The sequence below is a fragment of the Syngnathus leptorhynchus genome, chromosome 1 (genome assembly GCF_054491065.1).
Source record: "Syngnathus leptorhynchus isolate UIUO chromosome 1, UIUO_Slep, whole genome shotgun sequence".
Lineage (NCBI taxonomy): Eukaryota > Metazoa > Chordata > Actinopteri > Syngnathiformes > Syngnathidae > Syngnathus > Syngnathus leptorhynchus.
Genome location: NC_141195.1, coordinates 7,741,642 through 7,766,339, shown reverse-complemented (window position 1 = coordinate 7,766,339; position 24,698 = coordinate 7,741,642). Strand labels below are relative to the sequence as shown.

At 40.9% G+C, this 24,698-nt stretch overlaps 4 protein-coding genes across 9 annotated transcripts; 2 read left to right on the top strand and 2 right to left on the bottom strand.

The window, feature by feature from the left end:
- Nucleotides 1-65: 65 nt before the first annotated feature.
- Nucleotides 66-3,657, bottom strand: kiaa2013 (KIAA2013 ortholog). Of its 2 annotated transcripts, XM_085919093.1 has the most exons (3): nt 3,505-3,657; nt 2,338-3,421; nt 66-2,001 (listed from the first exon to the last, which is right to left on the bottom strand). In XM_085919093.1, the coding sequence occupies exons 2-3, from the start codon at nt 3,296-3,298 to the stop codon at nt 1,142-1,144; spliced, it is 1,821 nt and encodes a 606-aa protein (XP_085775219.1). In that variant the 5' UTR covers nt 3,299-3,421; nt 3,505-3,657; the 3' UTR covers nt 66-1,141. The 2 variants fall into 2 exon arrangements, with proteins under 2 accessions (XP_085775219.1, XP_085775212.1); XM_085919086.1 differs by having other exon boundaries at nt 2,338-3,652.
- Nucleotides 3,658-4,817: 1,160 nt separating this feature from the next.
- On the top strand, nt 4,818-14,034 carry plod1a (procollagen-lysine, 2-oxoglutarate 5-dioxygenase 1a). 4 transcript variants are annotated; one of them, XM_085916288.1, is made up of 20 exons: nt 4,818-5,004; nt 6,491-6,582; nt 6,797-6,927; nt 7,177-7,340; nt 7,633-7,745; nt 7,871-7,934; nt 8,667-8,764; nt 9,041-9,142; nt 9,251-9,382; nt 9,563-9,684; nt 9,755-9,859; nt 9,975-10,100; nt 10,189-10,330; nt 10,451-10,564; nt 10,779-10,844; nt 11,042-11,146; nt 11,289-11,435; nt 12,065-12,190; nt 12,449-12,574; nt 13,310-14,034. In XM_085916288.1, exons 1-20 carry the CDS (start codon nt 4,917-4,919, stop codon nt 13,463-13,465), a joined length of 2,319 nt encoding a protein of 772 aa, XP_085772414.1. In that variant the 5' UTR covers nt 4,818-4,916; the 3' UTR covers nt 13,466-14,034. The 4 variants fall into 4 exon arrangements, with proteins under 4 accessions (XP_085772414.1, XP_085772386.1, XP_085772396.1 ...); XM_085916260.1 differs by lacking the exon at nt 12,065-12,190; XM_085916270.1 differs by lacking the exon at nt 12,449-12,574.
- A 208-nt stretch (nt 14,035-14,242) lies between these two features.
- tpx2 (TPX2 microtubule nucleation factor) lies at nt 14,243-19,389 on the bottom strand. Of its 2 annotated transcripts, XM_085916301.1 has the most exons (15): nt 19,229-19,389; nt 18,863-18,977; nt 17,931-18,011; nt 17,588-17,678; nt 17,449-17,508; nt 17,128-17,245; nt 16,708-16,876; nt 16,481-16,619; nt 16,169-16,382; nt 15,953-16,048; nt 15,704-15,871; nt 15,493-15,639; nt 15,073-15,184; nt 14,777-14,943; nt 14,243-14,431 (listed from the first exon to the last, which is right to left on the bottom strand). In XM_085916301.1, the coding sequence occupies exons 2-15, from the start codon at nt 18,960-18,962 to the stop codon at nt 14,321-14,323; spliced, it is 1,773 nt and encodes a 590-aa protein (XP_085772427.1). In that variant the 5' UTR covers nt 18,963-18,977; nt 19,229-19,389; the 3' UTR covers nt 14,243-14,320. The 2 variants fall into 2 exon arrangements, with proteins under 2 accessions (XP_085772427.1, XP_085772439.1); XM_085916313.1 differs by lacking the exon at nt 17,931-18,011.
- Nucleotides 19,390-19,930: 541 nt separating this feature from the next.
- Nucleotides 19,931-22,520, top strand: LOC147061697 (rho-related GTP-binding protein RhoA-C-like). The gene is made up of 5 exons (XM_085916365.1): nt 19,931-20,053; nt 21,193-21,348; nt 21,606-21,726; nt 21,813-21,943; nt 22,317-22,520. Exons 1-5 carry the CDS (start codon nt 19,991-19,993, stop codon nt 22,488-22,490), a joined length of 645 nt encoding a protein of 214 aa, XP_085772491.1. The 5' UTR covers nt 19,931-19,990; the 3' UTR covers nt 22,491-22,520.
- Nucleotides 22,521-24,698: the final 2,178 nt, after the last annotated feature.

Below are 24,698 nucleotides of genomic sequence, written 5' to 3'. Positions count from 1 at the left end.
TATCAATTTGATAGATGAATGGATATTTATGTTGTGCTTTATAGACAAAATGAAAGAACCAAAGCCAACCCATTCGTTAATTTAATTGAATGATTTCTTATAAAACAACACACAGCAAAGAAAGAATTTAGGGCAAAGTGTCAGCAGGTGCACAGCAACTCTGAGGATGTGTTCACATGGGACCATTGACAAACATGAACCTACATGTATGACATCACCTGCACTTGGTAGTTACCTCGGTAAAAAGTATGCTCTTGCTAGCTTCATTTCAACAAACAAGTAGACTATCCGACCAAGACCCTATTGGTTGAGACAATTTAAAGCACTTCATTTAAACTTCACACAGCGATAGAGTATTTGTTTTGTATGGATGGTTGATGTATTTATTAATGAAGCTTTAATGAGTTGCATCATCTTGACTGCACAGGTTTATTGGAATGCTGCTACACCGTTCAGTAACTCGGCTTTGACTTAATGTTAAGCCTGCATACTGACACTTTGATGACATCATGCGGTTTTAAAATGTTGTTCAGGTTTTGCTTGTTTTTTGTTGTTTTTAAGCTGCTGAAACACATTTTTTGGGACAATTGATTGGCGCTAGATTGGCTTTACTGCTTTGCCTGTCTCTTGGAATGCAATGGGCACTTTCCTTCATTTACAATTTGCATGCTTCAAGTACCAGCCATGATTTTCAGAACACCAAACGCAAAATCAGAAAACAGTGACTCGCCTTTGGAGCACACACTGGATTAACCAAACTAAATACTCTTGATAAACTTTTGGGATTTTTTTTTTGGCTCTCAAATAAATAATTAACAAATGCCAAGAAAAATAGGACATTGGGGCTGCCAAGTTCGTCTGTGATTTCGACACCGCAAATGCTAACTCATCACAATGGTTAATTTGTGCTGTGGTGGTATGAACTTCCAGGTAAGCATTTGCTTTACTTCCATACTTCATATCAAGTGCATTTAAACTGAACTTAAATGTTAAAGAGCAAATGCAATGTGTGTCATATGGGTGATGAAACTGCCACCACGTGAGAACTCAACACCAGGAAATCCATCCCAACACGCATACACATCCATAAAAAAAATCAATTTGCAATCATTTAACGCCCACTTCTCGCAGTTGTGTGCTCTTACACCTTGCTCCTAAAGAGGGGCTTGGCACCGGGGCCACAGTACTCATTGTAAATGAGCTTGAAGAGGAAAAGGTGAAAGAGTGTGATGAGCGAGGCCACGCTGAACCAGAAGATGAAGGGTAGGCCCGGGTACCTGTTGGCCATGTGCTCCTCGTGGTCCAGGATGGCCTTGAGGTGCAGCGTGTGGCGCAGGTCCTGCAGGTGGCGCAGGTCGGTGGAGATGTAAAGCAGCGGGGTGATGGGCTGGGTCACCATGACGGGGAAGGTGTGGCCTTTGACCTCCGACGTCAGTTCAACGGGCTCATTGAGGCAGCCGGCTTCACACGCGTACAGCTTGACGGGCTTGTCCTGCGACTTGACGGACACGTGGAGGAAAGGCTTCCCCTCGGCGTCCAGCAGTACCGCCAGGTTGATAACATCCTTATTGTAGTGGATGCCTCTCAAGGCGTAGCTGTTGTGCAGCACGTCCGGGTCGGCCTGGAACTGGAGGTGGTTCTCGGTGAACTGGAGTCCGCCGAAGCTGAGCGCCATGCCCTGCATGGCGCCGTGGGCGCCTGCCACCACCAGCGCCTTGCAGCCTCTCTTCTGGAGGGTCAGAGTCCAAAGTGTGACCAACTGCAGGATCTGCGCCGTGCTGCTCAACCTCTCAGGCCACAGGTTCTCGGCGTGCATGGTGGCGTGGCCGCTGAAACAGTGGTCGGCGTAGTTGAGGCTGGATTCCAGGCGGGCGCGCCCCTCGCTGCTCAGCTTGCGCTCCAACAAGGGAGCAGTCGAGGAGGATAGGATGTAGAAGAGGGTGGTGTTCACCGTGCGGCTCGATGGGGTATGCGAGTCTGTGATCTTTCTCATCTCGACGCCTAGACAAGCACAATAGAGGGTTACTCCTATGCAATGTTGCAAGCACTGTGGCAGGATTCACAACTGAGCAATCTTGAGCTGTCTTGTCTTTTGACACAAATTGAATTGCACTGACATGTGTAGTGACAAATGTTCACTTTGATGACTCTCTTGAGGATTTTGAGAAAGAAAATGGCTGTACAAATTGTTTGGAGAAATTCATCTACTATTTTGTCATATTCTGATCTGAGCGAAACAACTGAACTGGGGACCAGTTAGTTAATGTCACTCACTACCTTGTCTAAATATAGAAGAAAATTGTGTTGGACAAATTTGACCGAATAAACATGTGCTACCTGAAATGAAGAGGTCCATCCAGGCCTGTTGGTGCTCGATCACCAAATCGTCCACAGTGGAGCGCAGCAGCTCTCCCAGTTCTATTTTGGCTCCATCCCGAAGGCTCGCGAATGTCTCCTCCAGCTTAGATGGCTCAATGGGCTCCGAAGTCCTCACAACAGATATGATATTTTCAGTGTACTCGGACTTTGCTAAGACTTGGATCCTACTGTTGAGCTTTTTGGTGACTACCACCATCAGCATCATTCGGTTCTTCTCTAAAGGGACTCTGCCCGATGAGAGCACGATCTCTTTGTCCTCCACTTTGTCCACACTAGTGGAGAACTTGCCGCCGTGATTGACATTGGCATTGTGGGAAATCGCAAAGGTGTTCAACTTGTCGGAGGGGTTGTTAATGTGGATTCTCTGAAGGTAGACGTTGTGTCGACTCCTGTGGGCGATAAACTCCTCCCTGATGGTGACGCAGTCTCGAGATGACTGCGCTGCCACAGGTGAGGCGCAACGAACAGACAGGACAGATCCTTTTCGGAACCACATCATAGAAGCCCGCGCTTCAGTCTGCTTCCCATCCAGATGAACATTCACGAGGGGGGGAAATTCAGTCTGATGGACCGGAGCCGAACCAGGCTGTGATGATGACGCCACCCAGAGTTTGTTAGAGTCAGTGTCAATGAGGATATGGCCATTACCTGATATAAAGGGTGTATCTAGTTGTTCCTGAGGTGTGCTGTACAAACCCTCCCCACGTTCCACGAGGGACTTCCATCTGTGGATTTCCGCCTGAAGACACTGTCCAGCCACCCCGCCCGGCACATCGGAGCCACTAAAGATTCTCCACCTGCGCTCTGCTCCAAGATACCAGTAGAAAATGAGGAAGACGAGCAATCCGATGAGAAGTCTTCTCGCCCAGCTGCTTGATAACAAGCTGGGAAGCCCCTTCAATCGTTGCTGGAGCCACATTGTTTGTAAATGTGCTAAAAGTCCGAAGAACTTGAGCGTCACACACGTCGATCCAGTTAAAAAGTCCCAGACATGTTTCCAAGTGGCTTCGCTAGCGACAGGCTACATTAGCCCGGCTACGTACTTTGAAGTTGGAAAGAAAGCTGTGAAAAATTCGTCCAAATTCTTTCTTTCATGTTCGTCACAATAAGTAGTCTGACACTCACCAATTATCAAGTCACATGGCGTTACGTTAGATTTGACGTGTCAACATGTAATTCTTGAGAAACTGCCGCCAGCAACTCTGACACTTCCGGTTTTTACAACAGTCGCAAAAACAAGCATGAGCCGTAAAGGAGACAAGACAGTCGTAATTTGCGTCGTTGAACGAGCACGAGAGCGTAAATATTAAACATTGCCATCTAGTGTGTCGGTGAATGTAGTTATGACTCATGCCAATCTAAGAACAGTTATACATAATCAGTTCGATGAAGAATGTTAATACGCTTATCTAGCTTGCTTTAAATTACATTAAAAAAAAATCTCAAAATTTAGGGGTGCTTGAGGATCCCCCAAAATGGTCTAAACTGCCTCCGTACCTTAAACAGAGGCGTGACAGTAGCTTAGTTGCCATGTACATATTGAGACTGGAGGGCCATCTAGTGTTAAATGTTTCAAACATGCTGAGTAAAAGCCCTACTACACTCTACACCCATTCCTACTTTCATGCACATCTATAATCATTGAGTGGAAATAGATTCCAGTCAGCACGAAAGCTATATGTGTACAGTTATCGTAACCGCTGACCAAGGAGGAGGAAAAAAAAGATGTGAACTTCCTACCTTAGAGATAAAAATGAAAAGAGTAAAAATGGATCAAATTGATAAAATGCACGCATATGCATAATAAAATTCCACCCACCCCAAAAAATAAAATCAATAGTCCAATTTTTAAGTGGCGAATAAAAGAGATTAAGCTCATATGGCAAACAGATCAGGCAAACAGAAAGTAGAAATTGTGAAGAAAAAATATATGAATCATGAAATAAGTATTTTTTTAAGGAAAAAATATGACTTTTTATTGTAAGGCTTTTTTTTTTTTTCAGGGCAAGTGGACGTAATCCAGGGAGCGCGTTAGCGGTGAAGCGGTCCAGCCCACCCTCTCTGCCTGTGCGTGCAGGAACTCACGTTCGTTCAAGAAACAGCTGGCCTGACACGGTGGTTGAATCAAATTACAACTTGTTTAGATAGCATACCTGTCTAGAATTGCAGGCACCCATTACGTCACGGCGATCCACCGAGCATGAATGGAAGCTCTGGTTTTGGTTTATTCTTATTGTTGGTTATCAAATATTTGAAGGCGAAGAGAGAGAGAGAGAGAGAGAGAGAGAGAGAGAGAGAGAGAGAGAGAGAGAGAGAGAGAGAGAGAGAGAGAGAGAGAGAGAGAGAGAGAGAGAGAGAGAGAGAGAGAGAGAGAGAGAGAGAGAGAGAGAGAGAGAGAGAGAGAGAGAGAGAGAGAGAGAGAGAGAGAGAGGCGGGGGAATTGGAGGGGGCTCTCCCTTTACATACCCGGGTCAGCAGGGAAAGTAATTCCGCACTCAGTTTCCACACTCCATCCAAAGCAAGCGTCCAATTTAATCATGAAACGTTGTCATCTGTTGTTCCTCGTCCTTCTTATCATCTCACTCGGTCCTCTACGCGATTGTGAGGAGCAGCAAGACCGAGAAGGTAAGACGGAATGCGGTGCTGTGCAGCCTGAGTGCCCGTGTTAGTTACACTCTTATAAGTGGCAAACGGTGTGACACACCACGTCGAATACTATGCAAACCTCTCCGCGTGCTGCTCGTGTTTATTTCGTTGTCCGGCGGAGGAAGCTGATATTTTATTTTTTATTTTTTTAGCCGTGGCCATGTGAAAAACTTTTTGACAGTAACGGAGGGAATTCTTTGTTTGCGGGCACCCCCCCCCCCCCCTGGGCACCCCCCCCCCCTACTTAAAGGAAAAGCCGCTGGGTGCCGCTGACGTGGACAGGGCTGTTCTTGTTTGTTTCGCCTCACTTTCCCGTGGGATGGGATGGAACGCAACAACCGGTGGAAGCTAAAGAGTGAATTCAACTATAAATGAGCTGAGCACGGTCCCTGTAAAAACTCAATGCTGCTTCACTGGGGCTGCAGAATGTTCTAGAGATGTAAATGACCAGCTATTACAACTAGAAAATAATTACCAAAGTCAGAATTCTGAGAATAAAGTCAGTAAGTGGGAATCACTCACTCTAAAGTTTAAAGTCAAAATTAAGTCAAAGTCCGCTTTAATGTCAATTTCTTCACATGCCAGGCACACAAAGAGATCAAAATTACGTTTCCCACCGTCCCACGGTGACTAGACACAGTACACAACACTCACATCAAATAGCACAAAGAGTAAAGACTTTAAAGTCAGAATTCTGATTTTATTCTCCGAATACTTTAAAAATCAGAATTCCCCCTCCAAAAGAAAAAGTTTACAAATTTCTTACCCCTATAAAATGTCACAATGTCTCAAAGTTGTTAAAGTCAGAATTCTCACTTTATTCTCCGAATACTTTAAAAATCAGAATTCCCCCTCTAAAAGAAAAAGTTTACACATTTCTTACCCCTATAAAATGTCACAATGTTTCAAAGTTGTTAAAGTCAGAATTCTCACTTTAATGTCAGAATTCTGAGGGAAAAAAAACTTTATAAACGAGCACCGTGCCTGTGAAGACTCAATGTTCCAGAATGTTCTAGAGATGTCAATGACCAACTATTACAATTACAGAACAATTACCCAATTCAGAATTCGGAGAATAAAGTCAAAAAGTAGGAATTCTGAATTCTGACAATCCGATCACCCCCACTCTTTGTTTTTTTTTTTCTTCACTGGCAATAATCCTCTTGCGTAAAAAGAGTGTTATATGTTAAGTACTAAAGATGCTTTTAACAAAAGAGATGAATAATAGAAAGAGCTCCACCTGAGTCTCATTTTTACCTGTACGGGATTGTCCATGAACGAGATTAGTTTGCCAACTGTTCTTTTGACTTTCACCAATTTCAACAACTCCCAAGATTTCCCTGAATGGTGCCACAAGCGTTTTCACTACATTTTTCATCATGTTGACTCAAAATGGAATGTGAAGGCTATCTTCAGATGCCATGATAAATTCCTGACTGAGTTCCTCTTGAATTGTGTCTTTCAGATAAAATTGTAGTTGTGACTGTTGCAACTAAGGAGACTGATGGATTCAAGCGTTTCATGAGATCAGCAAAACATTTTAATTATACCGTCAAGGTAGGACACCACAAATTGAACACTGTTATACGATTATTTTTTTGTGTGTGTCTTTTCTACAGTAGCTTGGTGTCTCCAGTTTGTATGTTTTCTCCCCATGTGACTAAACAAACAATCATGGAAGAAAACATTATATCCTGGTTGGGGGAAATGAGAGTTAATTATCTTCAGGCAATACAAATAACATTGATTGACATTATTTGTGTGTTTACAGGTTCTTGGTCGGAATCAAAAATGGAAAGGAGGTGACCACATGTCCCCCGGGGGTGGTCAGAAAGTACGAATTCTTAAAGCTGCCCTGGAGACAATGAAGGATGAGGATAAAATCATTGTTTTTGTTGACAGGTAATGTGTCTTTACTTGAATAATAACTGTGTGCATAGCAATTTTCTTCATGAAGCATTTCCTTCTTTTTGAAAGTAAATGGATACTTTGTTGAATTCCAAACTGTAAGACCTGTTTACTGTATTCTGCATACTGCTAGCATTGTTGTCAAGGTAACCTCAGAGAAGGAGAAAATAGTGGAAGCAACTTTCTTTTTCTGGGTCACCACTGCTGTGTCTGGATTGTAACTTTCCTTCTTGTGTTCCACAGCTATGATGTGATTTTCGCATCAGGTCCTAAAGAGCTGCTAAAGAAGTTTGTGCAGGCCCAACATAAGGTGGTGTTCTCCTCTGAGACCCTGATCTGGCCCAACAGACACTTGGAGGACAAATATCCACACGTTCGGGAGGGCAACAGGTTTCTCGGCTCAGGCGGTAGGCATCACTTTTTTACATCCATTACTTTTTTTTTTTTTTCATTCATAGGAAATCATTTTGGATTTTCACTTGTTCAGGAGTTCTGTCTGAGCTTTGATGATTGTTTTAGCAGAACATGTCGGTGTCATGTGGCGTATTCACAGCTGGAGAGGTTTTTTTTGTAGGAAAAAAACAAAGTTTATGAGCACAAAAAAGGCAAACCTGGTCATGGTAATGAGCCCCGGCAGTTTCAGGGCTGCTTGTATGCAAGTTAGGGCGCCTCTTTACACTAGTTTATTGTTACCCTCAGGCTTTATTGGCTACCTTCCCAACATAAAGGAAATGCTTGCTGAGTGGGCGGGAGAAGACAGCGACAGTGATCAGCTGTTTTTCACCAAGATTTATATCAACCCTGAGAAAAGAGTAAGAAATGTCCTGCTTGTCTTTTTTTTTTCCCTTTTTGGGTTGTTATAATATTTTATATTACCACAGAAAATGTCTTCATCAATGAATAAAGCATCTATGACTGCTTTTTGTGGTTGTTGTAGAAATCCATAAATATCACACTGGACAGCACATGCAGATTGTTTCAAAACCTTCATGGAGCTCTTGGTGAGTGAATGACTTTTATTGCCCAACTGTGTTCAAACCTATTTTAACTTCATCCTACTGTGTGGTGCACACGGCACACTCTGCTGTTTACTGAATGCAGCTGTCGTGTTAAAAATGTTAAGTGCACCCTTCCAATAACACCTTTTCTTTTTTTTCTGCCTTTCTCGGTTGTGTAAATCAGTGTTGCTTATAATGTGAAGCAACACTTTTTCTAACTGTACTTCATGCAATTACACATACAAACCATATTATATGTGTTGAGCAAAATTAAGTTAGTGTGAAAGAAAATTGCGTAATTACAGGGGGGGCATCACATCAAGATTATCATCTCTATTTTATTTGAGAGGAATTGTACAAGAAGCCTTTATCATTTTGAATGGTGGCTGCCACGTTCAAGGTTCACATCAAAAGTTAAATCGCTGAAAGTTATTCATCAACCTATTTACTCCCTAATCCCGGATCAAGAATTATATACAATTCAGGCTATAACAGTCAGGGACAGCATGTTTAAACTTGAGCTGTGTGCCTCACTTTCTACTGCTTTTTTTTCCCCAAGTAAGGAATTTGTTAGTTCGACGTGAGGCTTGCAACTGAATCAAAGTGTTCTGTCTGCCACATGGAAACAGGACTTTCAACTCCATTTGCTTGAATAGAGTGGCAGAATACAGCGCAGTACATAAATCAGAGTCCACTAGTCAATGTTAAGCCATTTCGTGTGTATTATGTTTCCAGATGAAGTGGTGCTAAAATTTGAGGATCGACGAGTACGGGCCAGAAATTTGCTGTACGATACACTACCTGTCATCATCCACGGGAACGGACCGACCAAGGTATCGACTTTAAGCCGTCATGTCATTCGGAATAATAATGTGGCAAACACAACACTGTTATACCTCTCTGATAAAAAAAAAAAAACGAACCTGTTGATAGGTATCATCGTGTGTAATATGATTTAAGAAAGTTTTTTTTTTTTTTTTAAAGTGGAATTTTTTTCAATTTTTTTCCACAATCTTGTTAATTAACTTTTGAAGGATTTTGGTTACTTTCCTACTCATATGATATTCATCGGTGAATGAGATAATCTAAAAGAAGACTTTGCCTTCTAGCTTCAGCTCAACTATCTCGGCAACTACATACCAAACGCATGGACATTTGAGATGGGCTGCACAGTGTGTCATGACGATCTCCTTCCACTCAAGAATCTGAAGGTTAGTCGAGGTTCAAAACAACATTGTCTTCCAATGTAAGCAATTCAATAATTACCATGTTCCATTTGTTGCGTGTGTGCAATAAACAAACGCTTTCTCCCCCTTCAGGAAAATGAATATCCTTTGGTGATGATTGGTATCTTCATTCAGCAGCCCACCCCGTTTATCAGTGTGTTTTTTGAACGCCTGCTGAAGCTTCAGTATCCCAAGAATAGACTCAACCTCTTCATTTTCAACAAGGTAACGGGGTATACAATTTAGATCATGCTCTCCTAATCAGTTTAATGCTCCCAAAATGTACGCATACTATCACATTTTCAAAAGAAAAAAGTCTTCTTCTTTTTCCATTTTAAATTGTAATGCACAAAAGGTTGCCTCCTGCTCTATACTTGAATAATATCTTTCATTTTGCTGCTCAAGGAACCCCATCACGAGCGTGAGGTCAGCTCTTTCCTGCAGGACCACGGAAGTCTTTACCTGGATATCAAATATATTGGGCCCAAAGATGAGATGGATGGCACAACTGCACGCAACAAGGGCTTGTAAGCGTCAAGAGCAAAACAAAAGTGACATGGGAACAAAACAAACTTTTCTTTCCCCTCTGTATTTTAGCAATATGTGCAGGAAGCAGAAGGACTGCGACTATTTCTTCAGCTTGGACGCTGACGTTGCTTTGACGAATGAGAACACACTCAAAATCCTCATCGAGCAAAACCTGCAAGTATATTTATCGAATATTAATGATGATCACCTCGCTGTATATGCAATACTTTTTCTTTATATATATTTCGGTTGATTTGTAGTTACAATAACAACCTTAAATGGTCTTTAGGTCTATCGTGGCGCCATTGTTGACGCGAATTGGCCGACTTTGGAGCAACTTCTGGGGAGCCCTGAGCGCAGATGGCTACTACGCCAGGTCTGAGGACTACGTGGACCTGGTGCAAGGACACAGGGTGTAAGATGCTTAAAATGTCGATGAGGTTAGATTTTCCCATGAACACATTGTGCTGTGAATGATCCAAGACGCTCGCTTGTATTTGCAGGGGAATATGGAACGTTCCATACGTAACCAGCGTTTACTTGATGAAGGCCAGCCTCCTCCGCTCGGAGCTTTCAGACGATGATCTATTTCATTCAAATCCCATGGACCCCGACATGGCCTTCTGTCAACATGTTCGGGACAAGGTAAATGAAATAGAAGAGCAATATTTAGCTCCTTGGAATGATTTGTTTTCACCTGTCCTCAATCGGGTATTTGTATATCAATTGCATTTGGAACATTAATGGCTTTGCCTTGCTTGTCAGGGAGTCTTCATGTATGTAACCAACATGGAGACTTTTGGACGCATCCTATCAACAGAAAACTATCAGACCAGTCATCTGCATAATGATCTGTGGCAGATCTTTGAAAATCCCGAGGTGAGAATTCATCAGCGGAACCTGATTGGCGTATACTGGACTATTTTACAAACCTTTGGAAATGAGTTGAAGTTGTTTTGATGAAACAATTGTACAGTTACAACATTGTCCAGAGGACCTGAAAATGATGTTTTGGGATGATTTAGCACTTTGAGATTCCTCCGAATATAAAGTGCGTTATAAATATAATTTATTATTATTATTTTGATTTCAGGACTGGCGTGAGCGCTACATTCATGAGAACTACACTCAAATCATGAGAGGAAATATGATTGAAACTGTGAGTTGTTAACGTACAGTTGCCGTCTCAGTTCTTTATTTTTTGTCTTTTTTTTGTTGTTATCTCCACATCTTTATTTCTAGAAAAGTACTTTCTGTTTATATTATGCTTGCAATTGGTGTAATTGGTGTTGGAGTGTGTGTTTTAATATGTCTCCCCATATTACACAAACAATTTGACCTCTTTCTGTTCCCCAGCCTTGCCCAGATGTATACTGGTTCCCAGTTTTCAGCGACATTGCCTGCAACCACCTGATTGAAGAAATGGAACACTTTGGGAAGTGGTCAGGAGGCGGTAATTCGGTAATGTCATCATCTTTTGTGTCAATAATTGAATCTCTAAGCGTTTGTTTTCCCTCTTTTAGTGTGAGTGAATCATCATTTCTAACTATGCACATAAATAAGAAATAACATTTTTCCTCTGTGATGATTGTTGCACTGCCAGGACGAACGAATCAAAGGCGGCTACGAGAATGTCCCCACCATTGACATCCACATGACTCAAATCAACTTTGATAAGGAATGGCACCAGTTCTTGCTGGGTTACATTGCTCCCGTAACAGAACAAATGTATCCTGGTTACCATACACAGGTAAGATCTCTGTCATTTATGTGGGATTAAAAGAAGTGTTCAATGCTACCTGTGACCTACAACGAGAGGGAGTCACAAATCCAGGAAATTGGATTTTGGGAAGGAAGGCTGCTGTCTGGATTCCAGAGCATTACATTCCAACTGCAGGGATTGAAAGGGAAGGTTGGCTAACTGTGAAGGCTACTCACAAAGAATGTGACAAACAATGGTTACGCTTTTGTAATGGGAAAATAATTGTCGGACAAGCTAATGTTTGTGCAGGTAGTAGCTCCTGTAAATCAAGGACAGATGAGTCAGAAAGACTTTTCTCAGGTCTTTGTTCACACTTATCTGTCATTATGTTAATACTATGTGTGATATTGTAAGTAGGACTGGTATCGTGGCTTGGTATCGGTGAGTACTCAAGTAAATACTTACAATGGCGTCTGTCCGACAAAAGTGTATCCAAAGCTTGCTTGTTGTTTCTGTATTCCAATTTTGGTGTCCCTCAGGATAACTATACAAAAATGTCAGATTTTTGAAAACTTTAATTCCCAGAAGGTTTCTAACTTTCAAATTTGCCAGAATTCCGCAATCTTATTGGGTCCCTCCACTTTGTTATTGTTCTGACAAAACATGTGTTCTTCCAGTGCGCTACTCCCTTGAACTTCGTGGTCAGGTACAAACCTGACGAGCAGCCGCTGCTCGAGCCTCACCATGACGCTTCCACTTTCACTATAAATATAGCTCTCAACAGCAAAGAGGTTGACTACCAGGTAAATGGGGAAGGAGCTCGCAGAAATAGAAGCCTCGGGAACTGACGATGCGGGTGACGTTGCACCCATCTTTGCTTCTTCTTCTCCATCTGTGGGCCTGAATGCTGGATGCGGAAGCAGGCTTGAAGCTTGCTTTGAGCAAGAGTTGCGCCGTCCGGCCGTCCGGCGCTCGTACGCCCACACGCTCTCCTGGTGTGGCTACTCCAGCAGTCTCTGAATGCTTGCATGACTTTCCTCCTTTCTTATGTGTGTTTGCAGGCTCATGTTGGCTTGGCCTTTGTAGTTAGATATAAGCCCGATGAGCAGCCCTCTTTGAGGCCACATCATGATTCCTCCACATTCACTATAAACATAGCACTCAATCAGAGGGGCCCTGATTACGAGGTGAGTGGAATTGGAGGTTGGTACAAATTGGACATTTTGATAAATTACGGTTAAATTGCCCCAAAATGTGGGGGGGGGGGGCTTTTTTTTTTTTCGACACAGTTCAGGAATGCCTCCTGTAGAGTAGAAGGACCTTAGCCAAGGCAGTTCCCATTAAAAGAGAATCACAGTTCTTTGGCTGGCATGTCAATCTACATCCCTGGTGTATCACATTTTCCCATTCCATTTTTTTTTCTATTTGTGGATTCATATGTTCTCTTTTGCATGAATTATGGTCTTGTCATTGCATCCATTTCATTTCCCTGCATCTTCAATATACTGGGCTCGCTATAATGATAGTGAATAGAATTGTGGTGTACTGTGACTATAAAAGTGTACATTCCTGTATATAGTAAATTTATTTTGCCAGTTAGTGTGTATTTTTTCAAATTCTACATATACTCCCATACATATTTTAAAATATTGAGTAAAGTGTGGAGCATGTTTAGATTGAAAGAGTCTCCACCCTATTAAACACCAGCCAGCATTTTCTGCAGGTAAACAAAAAAAAAGGAAAAGAAGTACTCAATTTGAGTGTGCTTAAGTTTGTTTTGGTATTCATCTAATTTGTATGTCAGAAAACCACCAGCCTTTATCGGTAAAAGAAAGCCAAGACGTAAAGCAGATATTCATAACACAAATTGATGGCAACTATGCCCAAGTGAGCTCAGCATCTGTATGTGACTGTGACCTCAGGGTGGCGGCTGCAGGTTCATCCGTTACGACTGCGCCGTGGAAGCACCGCGCAAAGGCTGGGCCCTCTTGCACCCGGGCCGCCTTACCCACTACCACGAAGGCCTGCCCACCACATCTGGCGTCCGCTACATCGCAGTGTCGTTTGTGGATCCTTGAACTCTCGCTCATCAAAACTGACGCCCACAAGCAGCATATTTAAAGAGGAAGTCAACCCCAACATTTTCTTTGTATTCGAGTTAAGCAGAAAAATTCACCCATTTTTACCCATTTTAAGTCTAATTCATATTCCACAAACAAAACAATCAGTAACTAGTTAGGCTGTACAGAATATATATTACAAAGAACATTCTTGGGTTGGCTTTGTCTCTAAGTATTTGATTAAGCATCACAAGTGTTGATGGCTTCGTAGTTGATTCACTGTGTACTACGCATTGTGCCTGCCTCCAAGATGTGTATTTTATGATACAAAAAAGGGAACTTGGGCCAGTGAATTTAAAATTGTACATAGGAGTTTGTGACCCACAGTTGTACTGTCAAACAATTACTACATATTTATTTTTTCCATATCAATTGTGAATGTTGACATCGAGTCCCTTGTAGCTTTCGTTGGCCGCAAATGTCTTAACACCGATTACGACAAAACTATTTCTCAACATTCACAACATTGAAGTGTTCCACCTTTTTCTTTTAAAGATGAGCAATAAAACATCTACTGTCAATCCTGACCATATTGCGTAGTCATTAAAAATAGGCAAGTATATGTACTTGCCTTTTAAGAACACATTAAGAATTATTATTCTTATTTTTAAAAACTTTGCTCTTTCCTTACACATTGTCAAATCCTCCAGGCACCCTGTTGAACTGCCAATCTTGCAGGCACCAGAGTGGACAAACCCATGTGTGCATGTATTGCTCAAAAACTGGTAATGTATATTCGAACATGTGAACTTTATTGTAAAAACGGCAACTACAGACATATACAGGAAAAAAAAAAAAAAAAGGGGAGGATGATTACAAGCGGAAGCGGTCAGAAAGGTTTGGAGAATGTGGGACTGTGAGTGGAACCTCACTTTTCTTCACTTCCACAGTCTTGTAGTGGCGAATGGGTTGCGCCTTGTGGACCTGCAGGGTCAGAAGTAGAACGTCTTAAGTATATGCCCCGCCTCAATTAGACCAAATATTCAGGAGACCACAGCAGTAAGAGATGGAAAAAAAAAAAAAAAAAAAAAAAAAAAACATTTATAGATAGGATTTTTTTTATTATTATTTAGACTATTTTCATCATGACCAAAAGCTGAATTTATTGGTGACACAAACCAACTTTAATTCACATTAAAACATTTGCAGTTTCAGTGTTTGTAACATTTACATCCTGTTCCACATGTCTTAAGAGCACTTTAGCTGATAACCTCTTTAGAGGACGCTGGGATAGACACCAAAAGAGGAATGTGATGAATTTCTACGCACTTGTTGGTGTCGAAGTTCAGCGAGCTCTTGTTTTAGCTTCTCCTCTTCCTCCCACTTCAGTCTCTCCTGTCGAAGTGCTACGTCAGCCTCCTTCTTACAAAGATTCTCCTGAAACTTTTCACGGCTTCGGGCACGTTGCTCGGTTGCCAGCTCAAAAGACTCCACAACTGTGGAAGAATCAAGTTCGCAGGTGGGTCGGCCAGAAAAGCATTGCTTCACCTTCAGCCTTCTCACACGCTCATTCCAACCTTACAGAAATAAGAACTCACCAACGCCAGACTACCAGCACATCTTACCTACTAGGGGGCGATCCTCCTTTTTCGGCTGGAAAGGTTCTTTTTGGGTGACTGTGTTCAGCCTGGCTTTAAATATGGCTGCCTCCTTTATTTTTTTCTCCTCCTCTTTTATCTAGTCAAAATAAAACAATTGCAGTGCAATAGTTTATGAGTAGACACTTTAGAAGGAACCTTGTCAATCAAATTGCCTTTGAATCATGTGTTCAAGCGACCAAGAAAAAAAAATTAGGTCTATCCTCTCAGGTAGCCAAGCAGATTTGGGAACAAACGAGATATCAGGGTTAAAGGTTCTTCGAATGAGAGAACTAAGAAAATTGCCCAATGGCCCTAGTGTAGCTTTGCCAGCGAATGAATATTTACTCATGTAAAACATCTTAAGAACAATTATCAACTGGTTGAGTGTTAGATATTCTTGTGTACCATTTGTTCCAAGCGGTCATTCTTGACTGATCCACGTTCATCCACCAGAAGTCTGAAAGGCTCTGGCTTTGTGGGCTCCAGCTTCTTCTTTTCAGGGAGACTGATCTTGTCAAAGTATGGCAATGGCTGAGCCTTGAACACTGGAACCTGCAAATTTATTCCAGTTACTTGTAGGAACATTTGGAGGGCCGAGTGGCTAATGGAACCTTACCTCCGGCTCCTTTTGCTCACTGATCTCCTTGAGTTTCTTCTTCTCTTGCTCCCTCTGCTCAAATGAGAAAGGACACACCTCTGTGTGCCGCTTATCCTGCAGCATGGGCTGGAATGGTGTGCCAAATTGAGGAACTGGAGTATGCTTGATTGAAGGCACAGGCTTCACCTGAAAAGAGGTCTCAGTGTCATTCCATGCAGGACAGCGAAGGAAGTCCATTCAAGCGCTGACTCAACACAAGGTCCTCACCTCTTCGGCTTTCACCTCAACACGCTCTTTCTTTGCCAGGATGAAGGCTGGTGAATGAGGCACGGTTACGTGCTTCACTTTCTTCATTGGCACTCCCTGTTGACAAAGCGTAACGGCTTCTCAAGGCATTGACAAATAAGAGCCACACCTCCTGATCTACAACTGCGACAGAGTCCAGTTGAAAGAGTCAGTGTTTTCAGAACAATAGGAACTCACCACTACTCCTTGCAGGATCTTCTTGGGCAGTTCTTGTGCTTTGAACGCAGACTGGGGCTCATCTTGGGGTTTGCTTGCTTGCCTTTCCTGGAGCCGCTTTTCAATGTGCATGCTGAAAGCCTCTTGTACAGTGGGCTCCTTTACCACCGGTTTCTTCACAGAGTCTCTTCTCTCAAGAATTTTCTTCTTCAGCTCTTGGGCTTTGAAAGTTGACCTTTTTAAATGCGGTAACAAACATTTATTGATTTATTTATTTTTTTTTAAATAAATTGACTCCTTTGAAAACATAACACGATTGCTGACTGAGCTTACTTGAGACGTTCCTCTTCCTTTTCAGCCTCCAGTTGAGCACTGCTCTTAACTCTGATGGGTCGGCTCCTCAGTCTCGTTGCGAACTTTGGAGACTGAGGTCGAGTGAGCTGCAATCGCTGGGCCTTTGCTTTTGGCGGTCCTGTTAGAGAACATTTGAAAACGGCTCTCTGAATTTCTTGTGTCAATCACTAAATATATACTGTGCACAACAGAACAAGCTTCCACACCTTTGGCTCTTTCAACCCGACTCAGCTCACGGAAGCGTTGAGGGGTTCGCTTCTGTAACTGCATGATATGTTCGGCTACTGGTACGTAGGCGGATTTGCGCACGTTTGTCTTGTTTTTCTTTTGTGGCCTGCCAGGTCTGTCCACACTGCAACCACCGAGCACGTGTGTCTAACAAAAACAGATGCAATCCTGTGAGATGCAGGGCGCAATCAAACTGCTCACCGCATATGTGACTTGTTTTTTTTTCTAGTCTGTGCCATTAACAATAATTTTGGTGTGCATTTTAGCTGTGGTGGACATCAGATGCACACAATCATAAAAAAAATTTCGGAAGTTGCTATGCATTCTAGTTGTAAAGGCCCTCTCCATGAATTTCCACAACAGCATTTAACAGACTTCTAGGTGGCGATGTTACTTACTGACGTGGAAGGTTCTTCTTGAGGGAGACTGTCCGATAAAGTCGATTCAGTTGCGCCATCACAAATGGCTTCTGCTCCATTGTTGACGTCACTGCAGATCTCCACTTGATCCTCAGCACTGTTATAGTTAAATTTCAGTTACTACATAAGCATGACTGATAGCACACCTCCATAATCAAAGTATACCACCACCAGCAGCTTAGCCAATAAACCCACAAGGTATTCATTGAAATATTGAAAAGGTCAACATAGCGGCCTCTTCTGCCCTTTGGCACTTCATCTTTATTTTTTTTCATGCCAATTTAGGGAATAAGCACTTACCTTTTAGAGACTTTAGAACGCCGTGACGGCAGACCATCTTGCAGCTTCCGCTTTGAACCTCTAAAAGAACAAAATGTGAGTTCTAACAGCAACATGTGCACATCATTCCAATGGCAAGAGTTCAACAAAAGTCACGCACGCGTCAGACAGGGACCTGCTTGGTTCATCTTTGGGCTGCGTTTTTGTCATTGCACCGCTGTCCTGTGGTTTGGAGTCAGCAGCCTTTAAGACTGAAAATAACAAACAATGTTCTCATTACATATCAGGCAGTCTAAATCACTTATGTGGTCACGCGAGACATACAGGATGAGCATAGACGTTTCAAGAGAAACGGTCGCATTCTTAGCTCTATGGCATAAATCCTTGACATTTACCTTACAAGGCAAACAGACCAAGCAACAATCTGTGGTGTTCCTTTGAGAACCAGAGCAACAATTGAAAAACAATGTACAATGTCACATCCACATAAAATTAACCAGCACCTGTAACCGCGACTCTCACTGGTCCCGCAATAGTTGTGCGATTAGGGGTTCCACAATGTATCTGATCGGTGGCTCGTCGATCTGTAAAAACAAGTCAGTATTGACCAATTTTGGATGAACAAACAAGCAAAGTGCTTATTGTAGAAGGCGCCATCGTTTTAGAAGATGCCACTTAAAATGACTAAAAATGTTTGTAATTTTAAGGAGTAAAACATGACATGTCAGTTTGATTGCCCAATCGCTTAAACTTTACAGGATATTTCTTGCCACAGTACATTCACTAGTTTAGGGTCAGTTCTATCTCATGGAGTGTGCCAGCGCTCTCCCTCCATACCTCATTATACTGGCCTAAGGGTGAGCCCAGCTTTTTGCAAACAAGTGGTTCTTTTGCTCTGGAATTTGGGTCATAAATCTAAGTAAGGTTTCTTGTATATAAAAAAAACAAAACACCCATACAACATTGGATATTAATGCATTATCATGGTGTCTCATGATCATAACTGAATTTTAATTACTGGACTGACATCCAGCTATTTGAGTCAAACAGTCAACTTTCAATAGTGTTCCCTTTGGACAAACACTTCCAATTTCGTGTAAATTTTCGTTCACCACATCATAACCAGGTCCTACATTTGATGTCCTCCATAATTGTTTCCATTTTGTACTTATGTAGGTAGGACAGGGCAAGATGTTTCATTTCTTCAGTAATTTTGCTTAATTTGGTAGCCATAGTTTAGACAAAGCAGCTTCATATCCGATCCTGGCTATAAAGATGTAGATACGTATATTCATGGATGTCAACTAAGGAGCATACCAAAGCCAAAATAGGGCGTAACCCACTTTCGATCACAATTTACTGTTGTCAATCGATCAACCGTGGGTTGTGGTTTAAGGAAAAAAAATATATCAAGTCGCAGTGAGTGAATACTTACCGAACCATGAATCATCAGCCTCGTTGGTTAATTCCTTTAAGTCGACGACGTGGGACGGCGCGTCGAACTCATATCTGCCCGCAAGACAGTCATCGGCCATTTCGCCCTAAAAGTACTGCAAATAAAAATACAGTATATGTTCAAACATTGGATCAAAAAGTGTAAACAAAATATTGGTTTGCAAACGTTTAAGCTTAGTTGACGAATACACATAAACAGGCGACCCGTTGCGTGAAGCGTTTCTAAAAGTTGAAGCACATCAAAAAAATAAACCATTGTTTAGCAATTTGAAAGCATGTTTCTTGCTACCGCTGAGTGAAAAATCATTAAAGTACTGCTATATAAAAAAACAACAACAACACTTACGGTAGATGAGCGACAGACTGAGTGCTACAGACAATGCGTGGCGTTTATTCGGGAAGGTTTCAAATGCATAACCCAATGGCGGTGCTTTTTAAACGATCCAATCGCTGCCTTCGTGCTCATTACCTCGACGTTTACTGGTTCAGATTTCACAGAAGTCAAAGTCACCAGCGCCCTCTATCAGGCAAACGCAGAAATTTTGACTCAAACTTTTGAAAACCTCAGAAACAAAAACAACATACAGGAAGTGAGACAGTCATGATGGGTCGGTCAAACACAATTTTGGTATTCGGATGGGTCACTTTAAAATTAGAAAACAATTTAGAAACCAGCCTCTGTGTGAAACGAGGTATTTTTTCGTTTTGTGCTAAGTTTTCAAGAAAATCAGGGCATATATTTATTTGTCCACCTCACCAAAGGCACACTTTTTAAAATGGGATATTCTATATTATACTAAGCGCAACCCTGCAGATACTCAGATACCGCTGATACACAGAAAAACAAGAATTGCTGTGGAGAACCTTTGGCATAGATTACTTAAGGTATTATCATACTTGAGGTATTATCATCAAGAAAATACAAAAACAAGGTGGCCATCCCGACGAGTACAAATTGTCTTAGACATTTTTTTGCTTCACGACTACTGTGTGTCAATTCTGGTCTTATTTTCAACGTGAAACAAGCTCCCAGTTGAAAGCTCACGTACTGAAGGCGGGGCCGGAGCATGACGATACTGTTTCCTATTGGCTGAAAGTATGCGTGGTGATGACGCAATCCATCAGCGCTGGAGGAGGAACTGATAAACCCCGACAGGAAAACCAAAGAAAGGCGAGTATTTTAAGGCTAACGTTTTAAGTATAATATAATACGTTTGGTTATCGTTTTAATTATGTTATGCGTTTTTGTTCTGTGTGTATATCAAGCGCTGCTAGAAAGTACAGAATACAAACTGTTGCTTGACAAGGGACCAAAAAAAATACCACGGGACCAAAATAAGCTAGTTGTTAGCAGAACGCTAACAGCTATCTTGTTGGCGACAAATTAGCTCTCACAATATTAAAAGAACAGAACAAATGGAAGCCACATTGAAACGATGGTACTCAGATTCTACCATTCTCTGTGTTAAGAATCTGTCACCTTGGTAATCGGTAACCCATAGTTGAGTTGGCAATATGTCGCCGATTCGTTGTCACCATTTTTTTTAACAGCATAGGAAGTGAAGTTGTTAAAAAAAAACACAATCGAGATTCTTGTCAATATCAATAACCCGTCAATAAAGGACCAACGCAATTTAAGAAGAAATCTGTTTTAAATGATAATTCGATTCTAAATGTGTTCCGCTTACTTATACATAATGCGGCAAAACAGTGCCTCTGCCTCCTCCATTCAAAAACATAGCTGCACCTTGACTTAGTTCTTATAAAATATAATATCATAGCTAAAAATAAAAAAAAAGATCTTACAGCCTTACTTTAACACAAAAACACTTGTTTGCTCTTTATGGGCTGTCACGATTAACTTTGCCTTGTGGAAAAAAAGATGCTCTGCTTTCTGTTGTATCATACAGTAATCTCCGCATAGTCGCACCGCACATCAACTAGTCACAAATTCACCATTTTTTGTGTGTGTGTCTAATCTTTAATCCATTTATTCTTAAAGGCAATGAAAACTGAGTTTGAAATTATCTGAAACAGTTGGGGAATAATAGTTTAGGTGTATTTAACATTTACTGTCAGTTTCATGGTTTTTCAGTATTTGTGGCAGGGCTCAATCCCTATTTGTCGAGTTTAATTTATTTCACGTTCAAGAGGTGATGTTTTTTGTGTGCCTGATTCAGGGAGGGCAACTTTCGTTTGTCCAGGTTGATTGATAACTTGGACAAAAACGGAAGCTACAAAAAAAGCCCCCAAAAATGTCTGACTCATTACAATCATTTATCGCAATTTTCATTTGCTTGCTTTCTTCAGATGGCTGCGATCCGAAAGAAACTAGTAATAGTTGGAGACGGAGCATGTGGCAAGACTTGTCTGCTCATCGTGTTCAGCAAGGATCAGTTTCCTGAAGTGTATGTGCCAACGGTGTTTGAGAACTATGTGGCTGATATTGAAGTAGACGGGAGACAGGTAATGTGTACTGGTTTTCCTTACAGAAAAACAATATTCTTTGAACAGTGTTTACTTGCAGCAGTTATCAGTGATCATATCATGTTAAAAAAAAAAAAAAAGGATTGTTTGAATAATTTCAGGTAGATTTCAGGTAGAAAAGTGTATCTGAAATCATAACATGGTGTCCATGTTTAAGAGTAGACCATTAAATGACAAATGAATAGCATATAGCAAAGTGAATCATTTGTGATGAGCCATTTTTGAAATATTTGCAGGTAGAGCTGGCTCTTTGGGACACGGCAGGTCAGGAGGACTATGATCGCTTGCGACCACTCTCTTATCCTGACACAGACGTCATCCTCATGTGTTTCTCCGTTGATAGTCCCGATAGTTTAGGTGCCATTTTTGCTTGCTATTTTTATGTTTTCATGTTGATCTACTCTGGGGGTCTAACACAAAGTTTTCATTTGTGTACAATGTAGAGAACATTCCCGAGAAGTGGACACCTGAGGTCAAGCACTTTTGTCCCAATGTACCCATAATTCTGGTGGGGAATAAGAAAGACCTCCGCAATGATGAGCTCACACGTCGAGAGTTGGCAAAGATGAAACAGGTGAGGGACATTGATGCTGTATGATGTGATTCTTTTGCAGCAGTTATTTGAACATATTTTGCTTTTCTGTCCATTAAACTGATCTTAATGAGCCCATGTGACAAAATAGCAATAATACTGACAAGCTAGCGGCAACTCAAAGTTTGGCCACAATCCTGTCTATGACGCTGGTTGACTTTCATACCAAAATATCCCATTGTATTGAGTTATATTTGGAATTATTAGTTCCAGCATCCAAAAAGCCACCACCATTAATTAAACCTTTATCAATAATATAAGGTAATGTTTTAAGAAATTAGAAATACGTGTGTGTGTATGTTTGGTTTTTTTTTTTTTAATTTTGAAATAATGTCGTTTGGCATCTGGTTACCAGGAACCTGTGAAGTCAGAGGAAGGGAGGGAAATGGCAAACAAAATCTGCGCCTTTGGCTACCTGGAGTGCTCGGCAAAGACCAAGGACGGCGTGAGGGAAGTGTTTGAAATGGCCACAAGGGCAGCACTGCAGGCCAAGAGACGTGGCAAAAAGGGCCTATGTCTTGTGCTGTAAAGTAGCAAGCAGGCCACACAGGAAGCAAAGCCCAAAAGGGGTCAATTTAGTTGAGTCGAAAATATAAAACGGGCCAAAGGGGTGATGGTCAATTGCTGTGAAAAAAGATTCAAATTTAATGTTAGAGCGAAGATTGTTCAACCAGAATGTATTGTTTTGCATTCCTTCCCCAGAAATTCCGATGTTAATTCATGTCGACTAACGTTACTCGAAACCAAATTTTTGTACTGAATTCTAAAAACTATTTTGTACTACTATTTACCCGAAAATAAACGTGTCAATTTAGTCCATTGGATCCGACAGAGGCTATTAATAAGAGGAAGAGTGTCTGACATTCACACGATGACACCTGAAGTGTTGCTAGTGTTTGTGAGCGACAGTCACAATTTAAGCACAACGTTTAAGAAGCTTTTTTTTTTTTTTTTTAATCTTAAATTTCTTTTATTTTTTATTTTAGCACATTCACTCATTAGCCCGGCTTCTTTAGCTTGTGACAAAGACTGCTTACAAACACATGATTATTGCTACCAACTTGTATTAACTTTACTACTAAATAGCTTAAAGCTAATTTGGGCTTTGCAACTGCAAGAGGAACTTGTCAAAAAGAATTCTAGCCTGATGCTTGAAAGTACTTTGTCCAAACACCAGTTTATCTTTGTATGAAATCACCTGCAGCATTCGTAGATACCGTCGTACTTGTTCAAGTGCCTTGACAGGTTTGGGTCATCTTTTGTCATCGATTTGATTTTGACCACATTTATTTACATCGATTTAAAACCTTGGCATTTTTAAGATAGGGATGTGGAGACTTTTTCTTTTTTTATAGCTACTGTGGAAGTTAAATATTTGAACAGTTTAATGAAAAATGTTTTATCCAACACATTTGTGTACACCCTTTTTAAAGTGCTTAATTATAGTTATAAAACAACATTCCATGCATTTGCTTTTTTTGCATGTCTATGCCTTAAAGCTACAAATGACACATATTGGTCAACATTCGCATGGAGCTTAAGATGCACACGTTTTACTTTTTGATAGCCTTTTTGTTTTCCTTCTTAATGCCAAGGCATTTTCAAGATATTCACTGTTGTGATGAAAACTAGAAAATAGTTATTTTGAAGAAGAAGAAAAAAAAAAAGCTGAATTCAAAAGTAAGATATTCTGGAGGCACAGTATAAAAAGGGTGAAATTGACTTGTCAAGAAAATCATTCCAGCATTAACCTATATCCACTGTACTTGTCACACGACTGTGTTAAGAATTGCTTTAGTTGCAATATTAGGTTCAGTATTTTACCTTGAAATGTAATTAGTTTTTAAGGGTAAATTATGTGGCGTAACAAATGACTATGCAGTACAATTTTCAACGCAAATTAAAAAAAATATTGCTTGACTGCATATATTTCTACTGTAGGATGTTTACTTGTGGTTCTTTAATTTTTAAGTTGGTTGAAGCTGGTTGTGATGTTCATTGAAATGGGTACCCTGAAACCACTGCAGAGGGAACAGCAACAGTAAATGGTATTTTTACCTTTGGACAAGGGAGATAATTATGGCCTTAAATTCCTGTTTTTATTTTCTTTATTAGAGCCCTTAACCAGCTTTTACATGAGAAAATACACAAGAGCCAGTGTTCCCATGGTGTCTCTATGTAATCCGTTTTCTCACATCATATGTGGTATATTAATTTAATCGAGATGTGATATTTCACTTGCTTACATTGTACTCATAATAAAAGTGTAAAAAAAAAAAAAAAAGTGAAATGTAATTGATTAGGTTTTTTTTATATACATGTAATTTTACATGTATGTCTGTATACATGCATGTATGTATACAAGAAATTGTTTACTGTCAATCACGTAATATTTTATGTTGGTGTGTGGCAACAGATCTTAGGTCTTCTGCCATCAAAGATATTCATGCCTTCGAGTGTTTGATTTTTTTAAAATGTTTATTATTCAACATTCGACAAACATAATACTTTTTACACTTACATTTATACAATTAAACGAAGAGGAAACTGTCATTTTGTCTATTATTCCATCGAGGTGTTGAACTCGTTATTTTTCGCAGGTCATTAATCTCAATAAGAACAATCCTAAATACCTATTTGATACGGTGGCAAAGCTAACACTACGCCAGCCAACCCCCGATAGCTCCTTTCACTCGGCTGACGAGTTCATGAAATTTTTTGCTCGGAAGATTGACTC

Coding starts and splice junctions, on each gene's coding strand:
- kiaa2013 (XM_085919093.1), bottom strand. CDS start 3,298: ATGTGGCTCCAGCAACGATTGAAGGGGCTTCCCAGCTTGTTATCAAGC. Junction 2,002..2,337: donor GATGGACCTCTTCATTTCAG/GTAGCACATGTT, acceptor GTGCTTGTCTAG/GCGTCGAGATGAGAAAGATC.
- plod1a (XM_085916288.1), top strand. CDS start 4,917: ATGAAACGTTGTCATCTGTTGTTCCTCGTCCTTCTTATCATCTCACTC. Junction 6,583..6,796: donor ATTTTAATTATACCGTCAAG/GTAGGACACCAC, acceptor GTGTGTTTACAG/GTTCTTGGTCGGAATCAAAA. Junction 12,191..12,448: donor GCAAAGAGGTTGACTACCAG/GTAAATGGGGAA, acceptor GTGTGTTTGCAG/GCTCATGTTGGCTTGGCCTT.
- tpx2 (XM_085916301.1), bottom strand. CDS start 18,962: ATGGCCGATGACTGTCTTGCGGGCAGATATGAGTTCGACGCGCCGTCC. Junction 17,679..17,930: donor AGTGAGAGTCGCGGTTACAG/GTGCTGGTTAAT, acceptor TGTTATTTTCAG/TCTTAAAGGCTGCTGACTCC. Junction 16,383..16,480: donor AAGGAAGAGGAACGTCTCAA/GTAAGCTCAGTC, acceptor GCATTTAAAAAG/GTCAACTTTCAAAGCCCAAG.
- LOC147061697 (XM_085916365.1), top strand. CDS start 19,991: ATGACGCAATCCATCAGCGCTGGAGGAGGAACTGATAAACCCCGACAG. Junction 21,727..21,812: donor TGATAGTCCCGATAGTTTAG/GTGCCATTTTTG, acceptor TGTACAATGTAG/AGAACATTCCCGAGAAGTGG. Junction 21,944..22,316: donor AGTTGGCAAAGATGAAACAG/GTGAGGGACATT, acceptor TCTGGTTACCAG/GAACCTGTGAAGTCAGAGGA.